This window comes from Ovis canadensis, chromosome 16, assembly GCF_042477335.2.
Source record: "Ovis canadensis isolate MfBH-ARS-UI-01 breed Bighorn chromosome 16, ARS-UI_OviCan_v2, whole genome shotgun sequence".
NCBI lineage: Eukaryota > Metazoa > Chordata > Mammalia > Artiodactyla > Bovidae > Ovis > Ovis canadensis.
In genome coordinates, this window is record NC_091260.1 from 24367111 (window position 1) to 24385360 (window position 18250).

Sequence of the window (18250 nt, forward strand, 5' to 3'; positions counted from 1 at the left end):
AGTGATTACGTTTTCTTAGAGCAAGAGCAGTGCCTTGAAATGATGTTACCTAGAGCTATGTCTTTCCACCATTAAGGATATAGTGAAATGATGTAAATGACACTGACCCATCATTCACGTGACCACTCCTGTTTTTCTCACTGGACAAAAACGAGATAATGACAGTGTGGGGTGGGTGGGAGACTATAGAAGGAGATGCAGCATCATTAACAGAAAGAGGAAGAGCGTTTAAAAAGTTCTTTGGTGATTGCTGAAATTTCAAACTATGACTTCAGTTTCAAAACAACCTTTATTCTGTTTGAAGACCTAATACAATGCATTAAAGCAACTTAAAACAACAAGACATAGCTCCATTGAACCTATAGCTTGAACCAATGTCAAGGAGGCACAGTCCCCCCGCCCCCCGCCCCAGGTGCCTTGTAAAGGCAAAATTACAGCTGACCATGCCAACCTCCCTCTCGTCAAAAGACCACCTTTATTGTAACAATGTCATAGAAACAGATTTGTAAAAACATCAAACAGATCATAGCTTTAAAAAATACACACATATAAATGAGCTATTTTTGTTTTGCCTTTTTTTTTTTTTTTTTTTTAATAGCAGCATCCTGGGCAGCTAATGCTCTCATGGTGACAAGCTCAATGTTAAGTTGGTTAGTGTTTCCAATGAACCCAATTCTGTTCATACTAGTCATTTACACTAGTAATTTAGATTTCTGAAAAATAAGAATTTGGCATTTCAGAACTTTGTCTCATGTGAGGCATTGTGCTATAAACTGCCCCTTTCTTAAATGACCCTAAACTCAAATTTCAGGGTCTGCTTTCCAACTGACTTGGATACCATGCATAGCAGAAGCACAGTTGTTAGAACCAGCAGAATTTTTCTCCCAAAAAGGAACATCAGTAGGACTTCCCAAACACGTTACTAGTTCATAACCAGCTATATGACAAAGCAATTGGTTCCGCACAGTGACAGCTCACATTAACACATTTGACTCGACACACTGAAAAGGAGGATTTCCAAGTTCAGTGAGCCATGTAGACCAGCTACCCAAAAGGAGTAACTTTTAAACAACAGAAAAAAAGCCAAAGAATTATGAACTTCTCACTCCACTTGCAAACAATTTTCACCTTTGTTAAGACAAAACAAAACAACTTCAAAGAAAAAAAACCCATACACATATACAAGAATTGTACTAGACATTGTCTCGTTATGTACTTGAACTCAACGACTGTGGATCTGTTTTGGCTGAAAGGTGTACTGGAAACAGTCCATGCACATATACATATATACATATATCAAGGGCCGTGAAGTCGTCAGAAGTTGCAAAAACAAGTTTTCTGCCTTTTCCACATGGTTGTGATTTTTCCCTTGTAATTTCAGGTCGCAGCGCTCCCACTTCTACAGCCCCATCACAGCCTCTCTGCAGCTTAGCTTCTGGCTTTTACCTTTAGGATGCTACACCAGGTGGGGAAAATCAACACCTAATACATGTAAGCATGTATCAGGAATGCCTCTGCTGTATCCATTTATACTCATAAGCCACTCAGTGTTGTCGGATGAACGGTTGGACTCAAAGAACCCTGCTGGTCAAACATCTACAAAGACAGATGTGACGGCATGCTATACACTATCAATAAGGCGTCGGGCCAGAGGCATAGCATCCTAGGCAAGGTGTGAGACTCACTGTGATAGGAAATCATGAATTCTGCCTTTGCTGTTCAAAGAAAATTTATGCTCATGAGATGTAAAAATGAGGCAAGTGCCTAATACCATGCCATCTCGCAAAGTGTTGAAGCAAAAAATGTGAACAGAATGGTAGCTTTTCCACGAAATAATCCATCTCAGATATTTTAAAAATTAAATGAAAGTTACTTAATAATATACATGGATGTGCTATCAAAAAAGCAATAAACCTAGTTGATAAACTACTGTTAACTAATGGCTGGGCTTCTGTATGACATGGAAGGATAGTTGTAAAGCAGACACTCCTAGACTAAAACTAGGGGAATCATCAATTGTCTGGAGATGAAAGGGAGATGGTCAGGTCAGTACAGTCAAGTTTGAGGACTGACAGTCTGGCTGTAAGACTGACTATTGCTCTTGATATGAGTAGCTTCATGTAAAAAGGAAAAAAAAAATACATTCTAGTTAAGTCAGCTGCTGGACTGATCCTTTCAAAGGAACAACATTAAAAACAAAACAAAACCCCTTACCCCAGTAGTTGGAAGGAAAGAGAAACAAAGCTGTGGAGAATCTAATATTGAGCAAGAAGTACTGAAGTTGTAAGATTCCATTTTAATCTCCCCTTTATTCCTTCCAGTGCAGGTACAGTTCCCACTAAACTGAAAGGCTTTTACACACATAAGTTGGGGGCAGAGACCTCTTGCTCTTGCGGTAAGTTGGAAAGAATACTCTAACAATTCCTCCCTCTTCCCCACAGTGAAGTATAACACACACAATTATTTGGGTGAATGAGGACTGTTACTATGATGCCTACAATGGCCATGACTTCAACAAGCTCCCCACAATCGGGGCAGCAATGATGATGACCATGTGAGGCTTCCTGATCTAAGTTGAATGGAAAGCTAGGAAAATAGCAGATACCCGGATAAAAATATCTTTTTCAGGTCATGCTTTTTCTTAAAATGGATGTTGGCTGGTGGTTAATGGGTCGTCTAATGTTAAAGAGAGACAGGTTTTCTAAATGCAGCAATGATATTTTGAAATCAGTGTTTCCAACAAGGATGAACACTGCTCAAAGACCCTGCCTGCCTTCCTAAGAACTAGCGTTCCAGTAGGTTTGTAATTGTCATGAGGGCATAGTAAGTAGCAGATCAAAGTGGGAAGAGACTTCACTTTGCAGTGATCCGCTTCTCCGTAATCACAAGAAAGAGAAAGTGCATGCCACCTCGCCAACCCTCCCCCACCCCACTTGTACAACCCTTTGCTACATCCCCCTCCCCAGATTCAAGAAGTTCACAATTCTTTACGAAACAAACGTTGCCAGGTACCGTATCTTAAGTCTTGAAACAACATTGTTGAACTCAGCGATACTCTGTCATATTCATATATCTTTTTTTTTTTTATTGAATAAAGCAGCTTTGAAGCTTATCAGGCACTGCCCAACAAAACATTTAGTCCAAAAAAAATCTGTTATGAACTTTTTAACCTTGGGCTAACAGCCAAGTACTCTGTACAAGAAAGACTGTAAAATATTTCATAGTTTTAATTCTGAAGCCATTTTTTTTTTAAACTGGCATCCTGTACATTTCTTTAAAAAAAAAAAAGGAAATGAGTAACAAAATGAATATTAACAAAAAAATCAGGGACAGTATTTTCAAGCAACAAAAACTGGGGCAGGGGAAGCTTATTCTGAAGGTACATTTAAAACAGATAACAACAGTGAAAATTAAGAATTGCATAGCACTGTGAATTTAGCCTTCAGCACAACAAAACAGAAGCTATTTGGTATTGATACAAATCCATCTATTTGATAGTTAGTCATCCAATAGTATGTACAGATTTTATATACTAAATGTCATTTTGAAGTCCTGTTTTCAAAGCTCCATTTCTCTGTTGGCGGGTCTTCTTGGTTTGAGAATTTCAACAAAACACTTTCTGGCACTCTGCTACAACAGAATTTCCTATGAACGCACGGAGCAGACGTTCCCTCAAGTGTTCCCTGCGAGCTGAAGTGCCTTTCTGCTACATATCGGTTCATTTCGTTAGAAAATAATCCACAGTGCAGTGTGTCTGGGGGCCACCGTGCAGGGCAACACCCAGGCTGGACCGAGCGACCCCAGGCTCGGGCTCATCAGCCCGTCCCCGCTCCGGTCTCCAAGGTCCCAACTCTTGAGCTGGTAAAGCTTCTGAAAGCACGAACAAGCACCATGGTTAAAGGCCTCTTTGTCCCTGCACGCAGAGATTTTTGCATTTCTTTTTCTCTTTGTGTGTGGTTGTGGCTTTAAATTAAACCAGAAAAAAAAAAAAACCCAAAACAGAAAGAGGGAAGAGAGGAAGGCTGACGAAGCACTCCAGACGAGGAACGGCGGCTGTCCGGTGCGTGGCCCTGCGGTGCGTCTTCCCTTCCTGCCGTGGGGTCGAAGGCTCGAGTCCCATCTGAAGACAGGCGGCTGGGTGTCCGCAGCTCAGTTCCCAGGTCAGGCTGCAGGGGAGCCCTGTGCTCGCCAGAGGCCTCGGGGAGTCGAGGGTGAGGAGCAGGCTGGAGGGTGGCCCTTCATCGCCTCTGCTGCGCGTACACCGGGTAGGCTAGTGTGACGTTCAGGGAGTCGTTGTGCTGCACGAGGGACGTGTGCTGGTAGTGGAGCACGAGCTCCTTGAGGGAGCTGTACAGGTTGTAGGGCTCGGCGAAGCCGTAGCCCGTGGCCGTCTTGTTGATGACGCAGTGCTTGACCTCACCGTCCACCCTGCATAGGGGAGAGAGCACACGGGCCTGCGTGAGCTAAGGGAAGAGCGTTGTGCAGAGGTACACCCGATGCTGCCTGAGCTCTGGACTGGCGGCGCTGTCCCCAGGCTCCTTAGTGGCTGAGTGATTTGAGGAGGTAACCAGCTTCACTGAGCTGCTGGATGGTCATTTTGAGACGGGTCTGCAATTGTCCGCATACCTCTCTATCTACTCTAAATTCTCCTATTGCCTCGTCCTCATTCAAGATCTTTTCCCCTCCTCCCTGTGGCAGTGGTCCTCTGCTTACATGGAGGGACATGATAGGCTGGAAAATACCTGAGAGCCTTTCCCTCCAGCAGGCCACTAATGTTAGTGACCCAACCTCTCCCCCTTCATGGTACTCCCCAGACTATGACAATAAACAAAGGAGGACCGGCCCTAGGAGGGAAGTGTCTTCTCTTGGGTGTACTGATGGCAGGGACAGTGAGCAGAGCCCTTTCTCTTACCGTTTTAACCTGTCCCTGATGGGGACTTTACCTGGTGGTGGTACTTCCACATGAATCTCCTTAGATTTTAACTATCCGGAAGCCCCCAAACAGCAAGTATGGCTGTTCCCATTTTAAAGATGAAAACCAAAAGACTTCTCTTGATGAGACAGTTGCTGAACTGCCGCCCAGAGCCCCAGTTTTCCACCAGAAGAGCAGCTTTCTTTCTACTGGCCCTCTGAACAGATACTCCTACTTAGATGTTCAAATATTAGGCTTTATTTCCTCTTCTACACTATCGTAATGCTTGACAATTAGAACTTTTTCAAATCCTTGCCCCCAAGGTTGGCTGGCTGGAATACTTCCTTGAGGCGTTTCCCAAGACAGATAATTGGCTGGCGATACATACACCACAGAGCAGGCGTAGCAGCCCTGTTTACTGCTTTCCCGGACAAGAAAAGTGCCGTCTCGCTTCCCTCGCAACAGGTTTTCAGCTTTGTTTCGGTTGCTGCTTCCAACATTCCAAGTCTTCTCGTCATGGTGGGGCAAATCCTCATCATCTTCTACCAGTGAATATTGGCTGAAAAGTGGAAGAGGAGGTTTCTGAGTGAAGTGCACGTGGCGGCCACTCGCTGCCCCTCGCCTGCCTATCGCCTTGACTTACTTCCTGCCTCTGCTCTGAGCGACTCAGGCTGACGGTCGCGGGGCTGACTCAACCAGCTCCTTGGGCCTGAGCTTCCTCATCGAGTTTAGCCTTCAACCCCCTGAACAAAGTTAGCAGCACTAAGTGAGACTCTTCCTGTTTTCAAGTCGGCAACTACGCTCAGCTACCTGGGCAGAGAGGACGGTATTAAACAATCCTGTTTGTCCAGTTTAGATCAGGAAATTGACTGACTAGGAGGAACGCCAATTTTTAAATAATTGAAACAAAAGGTATACATAAGCTTTAAAAATATACTAAACAGCAGTTGTCTCCCTCCCAACTCCCCTCTGACTGTTCCCAAAATATGTCGGGATTTTCCAGATGGTTCTGGGGCTTCATTATGGACACAGTGTCACTTATTCCCCAGCCTATGGTGGGGGTAGGGAAGTGGTGCAGATAAATCTACATTCTCTTTTGCTAAATTTTCCTTTTTGAAAATTCTGGGTAATGAGACTGATGTATTTTCTCCTACAAGATAGTCCATTCCTCAACTTGCTCTGCAGACAAAGCAAGTCGTGCATTTTCCTCAAAAGAAAAAAACAGCCATGCCCCCTCCCATCTGTACTTAAATACTTACTCTTCAGTGTTTTCATTGCCCAGCCACTCATTCAATTTCTTCTGCCGGACACCTTTCTGAGTCAACCACCTGGAAAAGAGTTTTAAAAAGAAAATGCATGAAGAACCTATGCTTTATTTTCGCAATCACCTGTCATGCACGGGCAGGACTCCACTTCCAGCACGTACATCAAGTATTGGTCTCTCGTTTTTCTTAGCTGAATGAGGTCTGGTTTGATGCTGTTCATGCGTTTGTCAATCTCACGATACTCAGCCGCCTGCTTCTTCAAGTCCTCTTCCAATCTCCTTCTGCTGTCGACAATTTCACTGATTCGAGACTTCAACTTTTCGTAATTATGCATAATCCTGCAGGCAAGAGAAATGCATCTGTAATTACCTGGAGAATCATGAAAGTTCCCCCAAGGTGTCGGTATTGATTCCCAGCAGGTTGCCTCAGGTAAAGAATGCTTTCTCTCCCTGTCATTTCAGAAACAGAGGTCACCTTTAGACAGCGTAAGAGAATCGTGGTGAGCTCAAGCACAAGGGCAATGAAGCCCTCCCAGGTCACCAACCTTTGGATTTCCGTCTCATTGCCTTCACGTTTGAACTTTTCTATGTATTCTTTGCTGTACCGCTCCTGGGTTTGGCACTGTTCTTCAAATATTTTTATGGTTTCATTAAATGCTTCAATAGCTGTTCTTTTCATTTGGATTTCCTGCAACACAAATTTTAATAAGACAAGGTCATTCCTTTCACAAAACAGACAATTTCTTACAGCAAGACACGACTAGAGACAACTGATTGGCACTACTATCTGACACGTAAGTCCTGTGTTAGCAAGGGAGGACTCTAATTCATAAAGCTCCTTAAAATAGTATCAGAGAAGCACACGTTTCCTTTGGAGAATCTTCCCAGTCTATGGAAGATGATTGCTTGACACTTTGCTACACTTTTCCTCTTTTTTTAAAAACCATTCCGCTTTTATCAGCAGTTCCCGGCATCCTCTGGCCGTCCCAGATATGTGATGGCCTAGAGGAGATTAAGCCTCTCGGAAAACAAGGCAGTAAACGCAGCCTCAACCTTTCCTTGCGGCAGGACCTACCTATCACGGTTAAATCCCCATTTCAGAGATTAGACAAGTCTATAGAACTTCCAGTTATTATTAGCTTTTACTCTAAAGAGAATTCTGCAATCAGCAATTATGTCAAATCAATTTATTATTCTGATACTTACAGGCTTTCTTTAAAAGGTTTAGAGATATAGTAAGTTAAGTACTAGAATAATCAACAATGATTCACAAATAAATGATCTCTCTCCTCTATTGCCAGAAAAGAATATTTTACAGTCTTTTTTGGAAGCTGACTATACCATGCACTTGATTCTAATAATTAAGAACTCTATAGTTTTAATGTGATTTTCACAGAAAACTCACCTGGGAAGTTCGGGTATAGTCTTCATATAATCTATCATATTCCCGACTTTTTTCTTGAAATTGAGTGTTATATTCATGTAATTTTTTCCCTACAGCTTCAATATTATCTTCTTTGACAACTTGATCCTGGAAGGATTATAGAGATTGGAAGAAAAAGGGAAAAATAAATTCAGTTGATAAGGTACTTTTAAATGACCATTGTTGGGAGGATTTTTCCACATCAGAAATTTTGTTACAGTACTTTATTGTTAAAGTATTTTATATACTTGTGATCACAAAATTACAGTTTGAAAGTTTTTTGAGTTTAATGACATGGAAATCATCTGCCTCAAAATATTTTCTAAGCAATAAAAGAATCCTTTACAAATATTATAATAACATGGGTATGTGATTACCTGTTGGTATTTGGATACTGGATAAAGTAATTTCACATCCAGTTTGGGATTATACTGAGCTAGAGATTCATTCCGGTAGTGGTTTATTAGTTCAACCACAGAGTTGAAGGTTAATGGGTCAGAGAAGCCATATTTCCCATCTCGGTGAAATATTTTGATTAATTTGTTATTTCCTCCTTTCCTGAAAAGGCAATATAAAAATAATGGCATTAGAATTCTCTTAAAAACAAACAAACAAACCCCAGTATGTTCTACTATCACCTTGAATATGCCAATTTTAGCCACGTGCCCTAACTCACCTTAGTGTAAGAGTGTAATCCCCATGCATTTTAGTAGATGCGTCTCGTACCAAAAAGGTCCCGTCAGCTGTATCTCGAAGTTTTTCATTCACTTCTTCCCTGAAGTGAAAAGAACATGAGACAATGCTCACCTCGAAGATTTGATGGTTCGTGAATTATGTTTTTTAAAGGCATTTTCAGAATTAACACCCCAGTCACTCTGAACAAATCAGCAGAGAAAATCATGATCCCCAAAAGGTTTCTTTATTTCCCTCAAAAAAAAAAAATGCTTAAACTAAAAATGCCACTTCATTATGTTTAACGTTAATTCTGAGAGTTTTTGTCTAATAAAGAGAGTGACTTTACACTCTGCCTTGAGGCACTGCCACTTCACCCTCCTGCCTCCCTGACATCTCTGTCAATAATGAACCTTCTCGGGTATTTAATTTCCTGCGGCATCCAGCACCCACAGCTCCCCAGAGCTCAGTGACCTCTATGGTCGTCTCTGGAAGGGAACCAACTATGCTTCATGCTTATGTTGGATGATATCCTAAAAATGGAATTTAGCAAGCTGGTGCTTTTGCTTTTCTTTCTCTTCCTCTAAACTCCCCAGCTCTGCTGAAAAACTCAGAGTCTCTATAGCCTTACCTCGAGATATCTCCCCAGTACCATTCAGCATCTTGTAAAGACATATTGTTATTCATACCGTTGTTGGCTACAGTAGTGGGTTTTGGTGGTTTGGGAGGCAGTGCTGTAGATGGAGGAGAAAGAAAAAGTTTTGCAATCCCAACTGTAAATAAACATTTAAAATTCTACCCAAGTTCCCTTAGATAAATAACATTTTCATGTAGAAAAGATTAGCTATGAAACACAGCAGTAATGTACAAGTCCATGAAACTTTTTTTTTAAATCAGAAATTTTTGACTACAGATTAAAATTTTAAAGAAGAGCTTAGAGACTAGCAAATAAAATGGGCTGGCCATGTAAATGAATTTCAAAGTAAATCCAGAGTCACAACATCTACTGTTAGGTTTGAGTTGTATTAAAGTTTCATATCTGGTCAAATCTAGCTAAAGTAAGAAACCACGAACAGAGTAGCAGGAGCAATCACATGGCTTGGTTTTAATTTCCTCCTCTTATTTAATTATAAAAGACAAATTTCCTTTCTGTCCTCCACAAATGCCGTTGCGGTAATAAAAAAGCTCATCTACACAGCAATATGTTTTAAGAGGAGGAATTGGGTTTCTCTAATCTTAGTATTTCAGGCACTGTTCTGCCAAATGCCACTTGAAGAGACTCCTCTGTGACCTCAATCTCTTTAGTATTCATGTTAATATTCTATTGGATAACTATGCTCTATATTATGCCAAGACTGATTAAAAACCATATCCCCTCTTCCTCAATGTCAAATCAGTATTCATATACCAACTGGTGACAAAAAAAAGACTGCAGTATTTCTGAATTTCTTAATTGGGAGGAAGGCTGAAATAATTGAGAAAGTAAAATAAGTCTAGGATATCTTGCTAAATTCTAAGTCACAAGTTTTAAAGCACCACAGTTACATTTTAAGCAAAAATTATTTCAGTAGTCTAGCAGGTATATCTTATAATGCCTGAGACTCAATAATGGAAAGCCAACTTCTCTCACTGCAGTATCTTAAAAGAGAGAACAGACAAAGTCTCAACATTTGATTCAGAATAGTTTCAAGGCACCAAGAACTGAGTTGCAATCACTGCTACATTTGACATGCTTTCTAAAGTACCGAGTGTTATCACTGCAAAGTACCACACTGTTCTCAACCACTGTCAGAAAAGAAGCACCAAGGATGCAGCCTTTTAATTAAAGGAACAATACACAACAATATAACCCAAATAGCAAATGAGCTCGAGTGACAAAAGATACAGGTGAAAAACTGGAATCCAATTTATATCCATTCAACTAAGAATAAGCATTTACCCAACACAGCCTGACCTGCTTGCTTCCACAGGCAGTCAAACCATTTGTTTCATTTTCACACTGTGAGCAAACTCATTAAATTAGAACAAATTAATAAAAACGGACATCCAAAGAGGAGCTGTTAATAGCAGTTGTCAAAAAAATTAAATGCCACAACATTAACCAGTTCTCTAAAGAATACTGCAGTATTACCTGGTGGATCCATTTCTATATAAAACATCAAGTCTGTGCCACAATTTATATCTGTCTTAGCATATTCTAAATCCAGGTCTTCCATATTCCAAACAGTGTTGTACATTTGTGCGAGAGTTTCCTTGGCTGAGCTCAGTTATAAGAAAAGAGTCCGGCTTTCTTTGTAATGGTGTCTTGGAATTCATTTTAAAACCTATAAGGGGCTGCACTGTAACCTATGACATCACACACCCCAGCCAATCAAGTCACAAAAATGTCACCAGACCACTCCTGCTTCATCATTTCTCTTCCCTACCAGCCTTAACACAGCCCCGACCTCATGAAGATCCTACATTTGACAGAGCTGCAATGTGTAAACGCTCTTCGTTTCAAAAAGGTGTTTAATCTGACTGTTCTTCTTGAGCCGTGAGTTTTCTAATTCCTTTTTTATTGCTCCTTGCAGCATGGTATGCTCCACTGTTGGCAGGCTGACAAAAGCTGATATGCAGCCGCACGTAGCTCCCCTCTCTGCCGCCTCCCCCTAGTGCATCTGGGTTTATAGATAGCCTGATCATGTCTTGGTTTAAAAATCTTACAAAGGCATCCAAATGGTATACTTAAGATATGTTTTACAGTCCTAAAATGCCTCCGATATATATTAAGAGCAAGAAGGATCAAAAACTCTCTGGATATTTCATGCATTCAGAACTTACACACTGGCACAAATGTACTACATTAGAAAGCACAATTAAAAGAAAATGTAGAGGCAAAAATCTCTATTAAACACAGCAGCTGAAACTAGACTTTATAGAATATGGAATGCACCCCCCCCAAAAAAAACAGGCCATATATCAGAATGCAGAGTACAGGCAGAGTTATCTTTGCAAAGTATTTCTCACTGATGAGCCCATCTTCAGATTTACTGTGCTAAATACTGCTTGAGGGGGTGGGTGATGTAATCACTTGGGGGGTGGGTACTTTTTTTCTCCCCTTCCATCTCAAATGCCTCACTTTGGAGAGAAATATTATTATTCCTTCTTAGCAGTATTTAATATAAAGAAATCAACTCCCCTATAAATCTAAATGCTAGTTCTTCTATAATGAGCAGGGAAGAAGGAAGAAAAGGTTTCCCTCACCCATGGTAAATGTAGCTAATTTAAAAAACTACAGTGGGCTGTGTGATCTGCGTACGTGTGCCTGTCACATATTTCTGTCACAATTTAAAGAACACAGAAGCCCTTGAAATTTATTCTTAGAAGTTCTGTCAAATTTGGAATCATAAAATATATAGAAATAGAAAAGGCAAGGCAGTCTCTGAGCACTGCTCACGTGTCCCTCTTCCAGCTTATTTCATTTTCCCACTAAGGAGGAAGGCAGATGCATCCTACACCCTCCCACCCTCTCTCACTCACATGCTCTCTTTGCTTAAAGCTTTAGTAACCCGAAATGCAAAGAAATGGTAAAAGTGATGGTGGGGGTGGGGGGGATAAGCCCTCAGAAAAGATTCAGGAAAAAAAATTTTTTTTGAGTTTAATAAAAATGTTGACCCAAGTCCTCCCAGCAGCTACGGACAGCGCGACAGCCCCAAGGGCTTCCCCCACCCCATGCCTTTGGACGCACTTGGTGCAAGCCTGTCCTGCCGCCGGAGCCCATGTGCAAACAGACCCGGGAGGAGGGCAGGGAGACAGGTGACTTTTCACGTCTCTCCCAGGCCTGGCCAGACCCCAACTTCCAGACCAGCACTTGGTAACTACCGTCCCTCCCCATTTCCAACCGGAACCCCATCTTTCCCTCACACTGTCCCAAGGACATGGGGGAGTGGTTCCCCTAATCTCTCATCTGTCCTCCTCATGCAGTGCTTACTGTCGCTCCCTCTCTCCCTGGGACACACACACACACACACACAAACTGTAGAAATGAACCTTCCAAAAGAGTCCCCCCAAAACTGTGCAAAAGCCAAGGGACAGAACAGTGCACAAATGAAAGGCAACTTACTTTGCAGGTTATGCATTTCAACGGTTTCCCTTGGAAATGCTTGTATCCGGCAATGGAAAAAAAAAAAAAATCCCCAAACCGATTCCTCCAGCCAGGCGGCGCAGGACCCCGGGACTCGTCCGCCCGCGGCAGCGCCGCTCAGCGCCTGCAGCCCGCGCAGAAGCCGGCCGCCCGGGGTCGGGGCTCCGCCGGCGAGAGAAGGAGCCGGGGCGCTTGCACGTCCCTCTCAGATAAAGATCGCGGCTTCATGATTAACTCGGGCAGGTTCAAATATTTGCTGAGCTAGGGATTTCGGGTGGGGGAGGGGAGCCCAAGTCCAAGTTGTCATCATCGGCTAACAAGTGGCCAGTGCCAGCCCGGGTCCTCCTCCTCCTCCTCCTCCTTTTCCTCCTCGCCGAGGAAGTGAGAAGGCCATTGTCAGGGGGCCTAAAATAGGTTCTCCACAGGCTGCGGCGGCAGTGCGGCTCGCAGGCTCGCAGGCTCGCGGGGCTCAAGTGGCCACAGCGCAGCGAGGCACTAGGCGCTGCCAAACACAGGAAGTGGCTGAGCTAGTTCAGCAAAAAATAGAATCAAAGCCTTGCTTGTAAAGGCCTGAACCTCTCTCAGAAGGGCCCAGAACACCGTGCCTCGCTCGCGTCCACCTCCTCCCACGCACCAGCACAGACAACCCTGCAGGTGTCACGGGGAGCCCCCAGGGGAGCCCCCCAGCAGGGAACAGGGTTACAAACTGGTCCACAGGAGGAGGCTCCTAGGGAAGAGTGACTGCATGCCCACAGTAAGTGCCATAGTATTAAAGATACACTCAGATAAAAACTGTACTCTGCAGCTATTTGTATGGAGTCAATTTCAACTCCAGTTAAAATGGCCATAAAAATGCATACTCTACAGGGAGCAAAGAGTAGGAGGGCAAGGAGGTGGCACCCCATGCTAGAGGATTCTTTTCTCTTTACTTGATAAAAGTTGCAAGGAACCAAACTTAGGACCCTTGGCTTCTATTAAAAAAACAAACCTAAAATTCGGCCAAAGAAAATTTTCACTCACGTCAGCACAGATGGCTTTACTGTTATCTCAAGAACCTTAACCCAATGTAAAATCATAGAATCACTAGCTTGAAAACCAGAGCAAAATTCAGAGATCACTTTAAGGAATTCCCTCCTACTATAACACACACACGTTTGAAAACCAGAACACTTGCTAGAAGGTGAAAACAAAATTTAGAGATCACTTCAAGCAATTCCCTCCTACCACACACACACACACACGCCTGGAAACCAGAACACGCCTGGAAACCAGAACACTCGCTTGAAAACCAGAACAAAGTTTAGAGATCACTTCAAGCAATTCCCTCGTACAACACACACACACTCTTCTGACCCAGAGTGAAGTGGTTTGCATAAGATTATAGCACTAGTCCTAAACTCTTTTTTGGTCCTAAACTCCTTTTTCTCCACCCACTGGCCCTGCTCTTTACTTCCCTCTGCCAGAGAAAGTAAAAATTAACAAGTGAAACTGAAGTTAATTTCTTTCAAGCCACATGCAAAAAACCTCACACCTAGAACAAAACTGACTTTTTTTTTGTTTCCTATTTTTAATTTTTTAAAAAAGCTGCCTTCTACTTATCTTCAAAGAAACATGCATTCTGTGATACTCTTAGACTCTATACGAGAAGGTGACATGCAATGTCAAAGGTCATATGCAATGATAAAGGAAGATCTAAGTGCTGACCCAGAGTCCAAAAGGGAGGAACCAGCTTCAGAATTATTGCAATATCTGGGAAATGCTGCCAAACTCACAACGAGAGTGATTTTACAAGCTCTTCTTTGGTGCAATTGATAGAATATGAAGCACCTACTTTTCCAATGGGGGAAAAATTGGTCTATACGTGAATTTCCTAGCTCCTGCCAACTGATTACAGACATACGGTTAGTTCAGAGAATACCCTTGCATCCTGAGTTGCATAATCTTGCCCTACCTAAAAAAAAAAAAAAAAAAAAAAGTCTTTCTAAAGCTTGGGAATCTTGGAAACATCAGTAACTTGGGCATATCTGTCTGGATTCACAGGATGTGTCATGTCAAAACCTTTTAAGATTAAAATGTTCTCTAGTCCAACAGTCTGTTTCCCGTGTCAGAAGAAAATTATCCATGGGGAAATAGCACACTACTTATAGAAGATCTTTAAAAAGATTTGAAAACTTTGCTTCACATTTCTCACAGTATGTACAACCATCTACCACAGAGGTTCTATTAATTACTCAAAGTATGAGAAGAGTCTCTCCCCATTCAATTTTAGTCAACTTAGGAATCTGCAAAACACATGCTGTTTATTAGTTTAAAAAGGGAGCCCTCTGCTGGTAGAACAGAATCAGTAACTTTGGCTCCAGAGAAAACTTGCTGTGTATTTCACTCATCTCCCACTGTGTTAAAAAGTTCACACACAAAAAAATAACTGCCCGACTGTCTTTTAATCTATATGACTCACTAAGAAAAAAACTAATAAATGCACAGATGTCATAACAACCTTGGAAATATTTCACACATGCCTGCTAAACTCTTGTAAGAAAACTTATAATTTCTGAAACCCAGAGATTTCAGAAATCTGGGTTTCCACAATAGAAAACTTACTCAATTGAAAACTAACTTTACCTTCCAGATTCTTCAAAACTCTAAGTCTTAAGACTTTCCCCTTCCTCAAAGTTTTGTAAAACTCATTTCAGAGGCAGAATAGGCCATGTGGCACTTCTCAGCAGGTGTGAGCTAGTCAGGAAAAGGTTTCTTAATTGTTAACATAGTGTGAAAGTTCCACACTGAACGCTGAATCTCATACGTGCCAATCACCACTGAGTTGCCAGTGCTCCACAGGCAGCTTTCAACCTGCACAGCTTCCTAAATGGTTTTGTGGGCCACAATTTATGAACAAAAGCCCATTTGAGAAACAAAAAAGGGCAGTGAGAAAAAAAATAAATGAACCCAAATCTTCTTTTAAGGGTTCAACTAATGCTTCTTTTCTTAATTTCAACTTAAGACAATTTAGAGTAGAAGGGCCTTTCAGGGTGATACCAGTTCTCCAGTCCACAGCCAGGGCTCTTCATGACCCTACACTAAGAAAAATGTCCATTTGAGTTTATATATAAACTCAGGTTTACAGATGCACCAAAGTTATACGTTCTATAGAGTATCGGAAAAGGTGTGCCCACTGCTTAGCAGAAAAAAAAAAAAAAAGAGCCCCTTCACAATTTCCCTCTCAGCTGCCCCTTGAGACAAAGAAGGCTGCACTGTGAAAACAAAAGTAAACGTGAGCCACAGCCTCCAAGACATGCTCCTGCTGTTCAGAGCACAAATAAACTTCCTATTTTTTGTCAAAACCGAGCACGCCTGGCCTGTTTACTCCTACCCATCTATTAAACACACAGTTTTTTCAAGGTTTCATTTCTCACCTTCGAAACAAGCCTCTAATGTCAGACCACATTTTAAACCCAATAAAAAATAAATCAGAGAAAAGTAAAACTCTTTGAAAGTCATTTCCCTCTGGCTTAGTGCTTGCTTTAGTCTTGGTTGCAAACCAAGCCCAGAGCATTTAAAACAAGATTTATGAATCAGGCTCTTCAGGATAAATGTTTTGCAATGCACCAGTGGTTAAAAATTAACTCTGACAGGTGTAGAAGGGCAAGGGGGAGAAAGAAAGTCATTTATTTTCCCTCTGGGCTTGAGGGTGCAATATTAGACTTCAATTATGCTACATTAATATTCCTGAATATATCCGTGAAATCTGAAATATGTCAATACACTTATAATGGGTTTCATTCAAAGGCACCCTGTGTTAAATAGCCCTTGTTTTACCTTAGCTGCCCTATAGAAATCTGCTTTAGCAACCTAAGGATCAAGTAGGGTAAACATAACACAAAGTGATTCAAGAAAACCTGCTGCTCTGCTTTAACCATTTTTGACTTTTAGTAACAAAGAGAAGAGCAAACTGTCAAACCAAGTTCTAAGAACATACTAGGTGCCTACTCTTTCAAACCTTAGTTTCCCTCCCTACAGGGGAGAAGCCTTACTTCACAGGTGTGCTGGTTGCATTAAATGGGTTGGTGTGTAGGAGTTCTCCGACAGTAGGGAACTTTATCAAAGAATTTTTAAAAATTTTACTTGGCGGATTACTATGCTATGCCCAGTTCTATGCTAGAAAGAGCCGAAAAGAAGGCTTTGTCCTTGAGAAATGTAGCTGAGCAGATGAAATGAACAGAACACTACTGAACAGCTAAATATAAAACAGGACGAGGGACCTGAGGACATAAATGTACTGAATGGGTCAAAACCCTGCACATCCAGCAGGGGAGAAGCTCCCTGGGTGCCAAAGAAGAGGATGGCACTGTCAGCGGCTGCTGGGCACTGATACATTGTGCACAGTGACTTAAGGGCACCAGGGCAAGGTGGCGGAGGAGGGCTGGTCCTGAGATCCAGGCACCTCTACTCACGCGGCTGCACACAGAGCTGAGGGCATCAGCCCTCCAAGCAGTGTGCCCACGGGGCAGCAACTGCCCAGAGAGTGTCCTTTTCATATCCCCTCCAGCTTTCCGGTGGGGAGAACCGCCTGCTAGGATTTGGACAGCATTAACCAGGAAGCCGGCTTGAGGAGACGGAGCTGAGCACGAGGCCAGCTCTGGCAGGGTCTCAAACACTAGAGCTGACAGGAGGACATTAAAGACACACTATATTGTCACGAGCTTCAGTCTGCCTCACCTTTAATTCTCATAACCATCCCAGGAGAGAGGCATTATTCCCATTTCACAGACTGGAAAACAGTTAGCAAAGGCTGAATGAAGGTCTTGGCCATGAAGCAAGCAAGGAAGCAGCAAGAATTGGAATTCAAACACCCGGATCTATCTGACTCATCCTCTTCTCTCCATTGCACGATGTATGAAGCACGACGGAGCAACCTGGAGCCTGATCTCAAAAGCTGTAACAGTTGCACTGTGGCTGTTCCCTATATGTGATCCATGGGCACAAACGTCACCTATTTTTAATGTATTACTTGCTGGAAACTTCAGAGGACTTTTTGACTGGACACTAACAGCAGCCCTGTTGCCAGTGAAGATTCCCAAAGTCCAGGCGGCAGACAGAGCCGCAGGCTGGTGTCCTGAGCCAGGTCCCCTGCTGCAGACCCAGCCCTGGCTCACACTGGTTGGGGTGGCCCCAGGTGAAACCATCAAGCTCTATGGCCTTCAGGTACAAGCGAAGAGCTGGACAATACTTTCAGCTCTAAAGCAACGCTTTGGATGATGCTGTCACTTAAAAGTATTTACTGCTTTTTCAAACCTGGTAAAAATATCGAGCTGTTATTTTTATCCTTTACAATTTATTTTGAATAAATCTTTGAAACTCTTTCAATGAAATGCTATTTCTTCTTCTCCCTTTCAAGTTGTACCTATTCTTCAAAGCCCGTTTCAAGTTCTGTGTTTTTCCCTAAGAGTTTTTTTCTGTCTATTCAATTACCCTAAAAAGTCACCAATCACATCTCTCAAATTCTTTTTATACTTCCAGTACACTCCCTCCCACCTAGAATTTAATGAGATGCTATGTGCTGATGGGTCTTATTTGAATTGACACGGTGCCTCACACATCATTAGTTCTGTCTTTCATTTCCAGCTCTAACTGGTAACAACTAGAAAAGGTATCTGTTTGCCCCATAATAGTCTTGCTTGTCCTCCACCCCCCAAATATCATTCAGGCATTCATTTCTATTCACGATAATAAAGTTACTGCAAATGAATGATTTATGACTGTTCCCTGGAGGTGCGCCAGTGTTGTTCTTCCCAGCCCCATGGGACGAGCACGTGTCAGGGTAATGATGAGAGACTCCAGGAAAACATCACGTTC

The 18250-nt window shown here is 42.3% G+C and overlaps 1 protein-coding gene across 6 annotated transcripts in view; it reads right to left on the reverse strand.

The window, feature by feature from the left end:
- Positions 1-270: 270 nt before the first annotated feature.
- PIK3R1 (phosphoinositide-3-kinase regulatory subunit 1) overlaps positions 271-18250 on the reverse strand; it is a 97999-nt gene continuing 80019 nt past the window's right edge. For 4 of the 6 annotated variants that reach the window (XM_069556223.1, XM_069556225.1, XM_069556227.1 and 1 more), the window contains 9 exons: positions 8903-9005; positions 8276-8374; positions 7977-8157; positions 7582-7707; positions 6722-6864; positions 6339-6515; positions 6172-6240; positions 5301-5471; positions 271-4428 (listed from right to left, as the gene is read on the reverse strand). In XM_069556223.1, the coding sequence (XP_069412324.1) occupies positions 4239-4428; positions 5301-5471; positions 6172-6240; positions 6339-6515; positions 6722-6864; positions 7582-7707; positions 7977-8157; positions 8276-8374; positions 8903-9005 (1259 nt within the window). In that variant the 3' untranslated portion in view covers positions 271-4238. Of the gene's footprint in view, positions 4429-5300; positions 5472-6171; positions 6241-6338; positions 6516-6721; positions 6865-7581; positions 7708-7976; positions 8158-8275; positions 8375-8902; positions 9006-10402; positions 10887-12376; positions 13001-18250 lie in introns of those variants that run through there. The other 2 variants (XM_069556229.1, XM_069556228.1) reach the window with 2 other exon arrangements.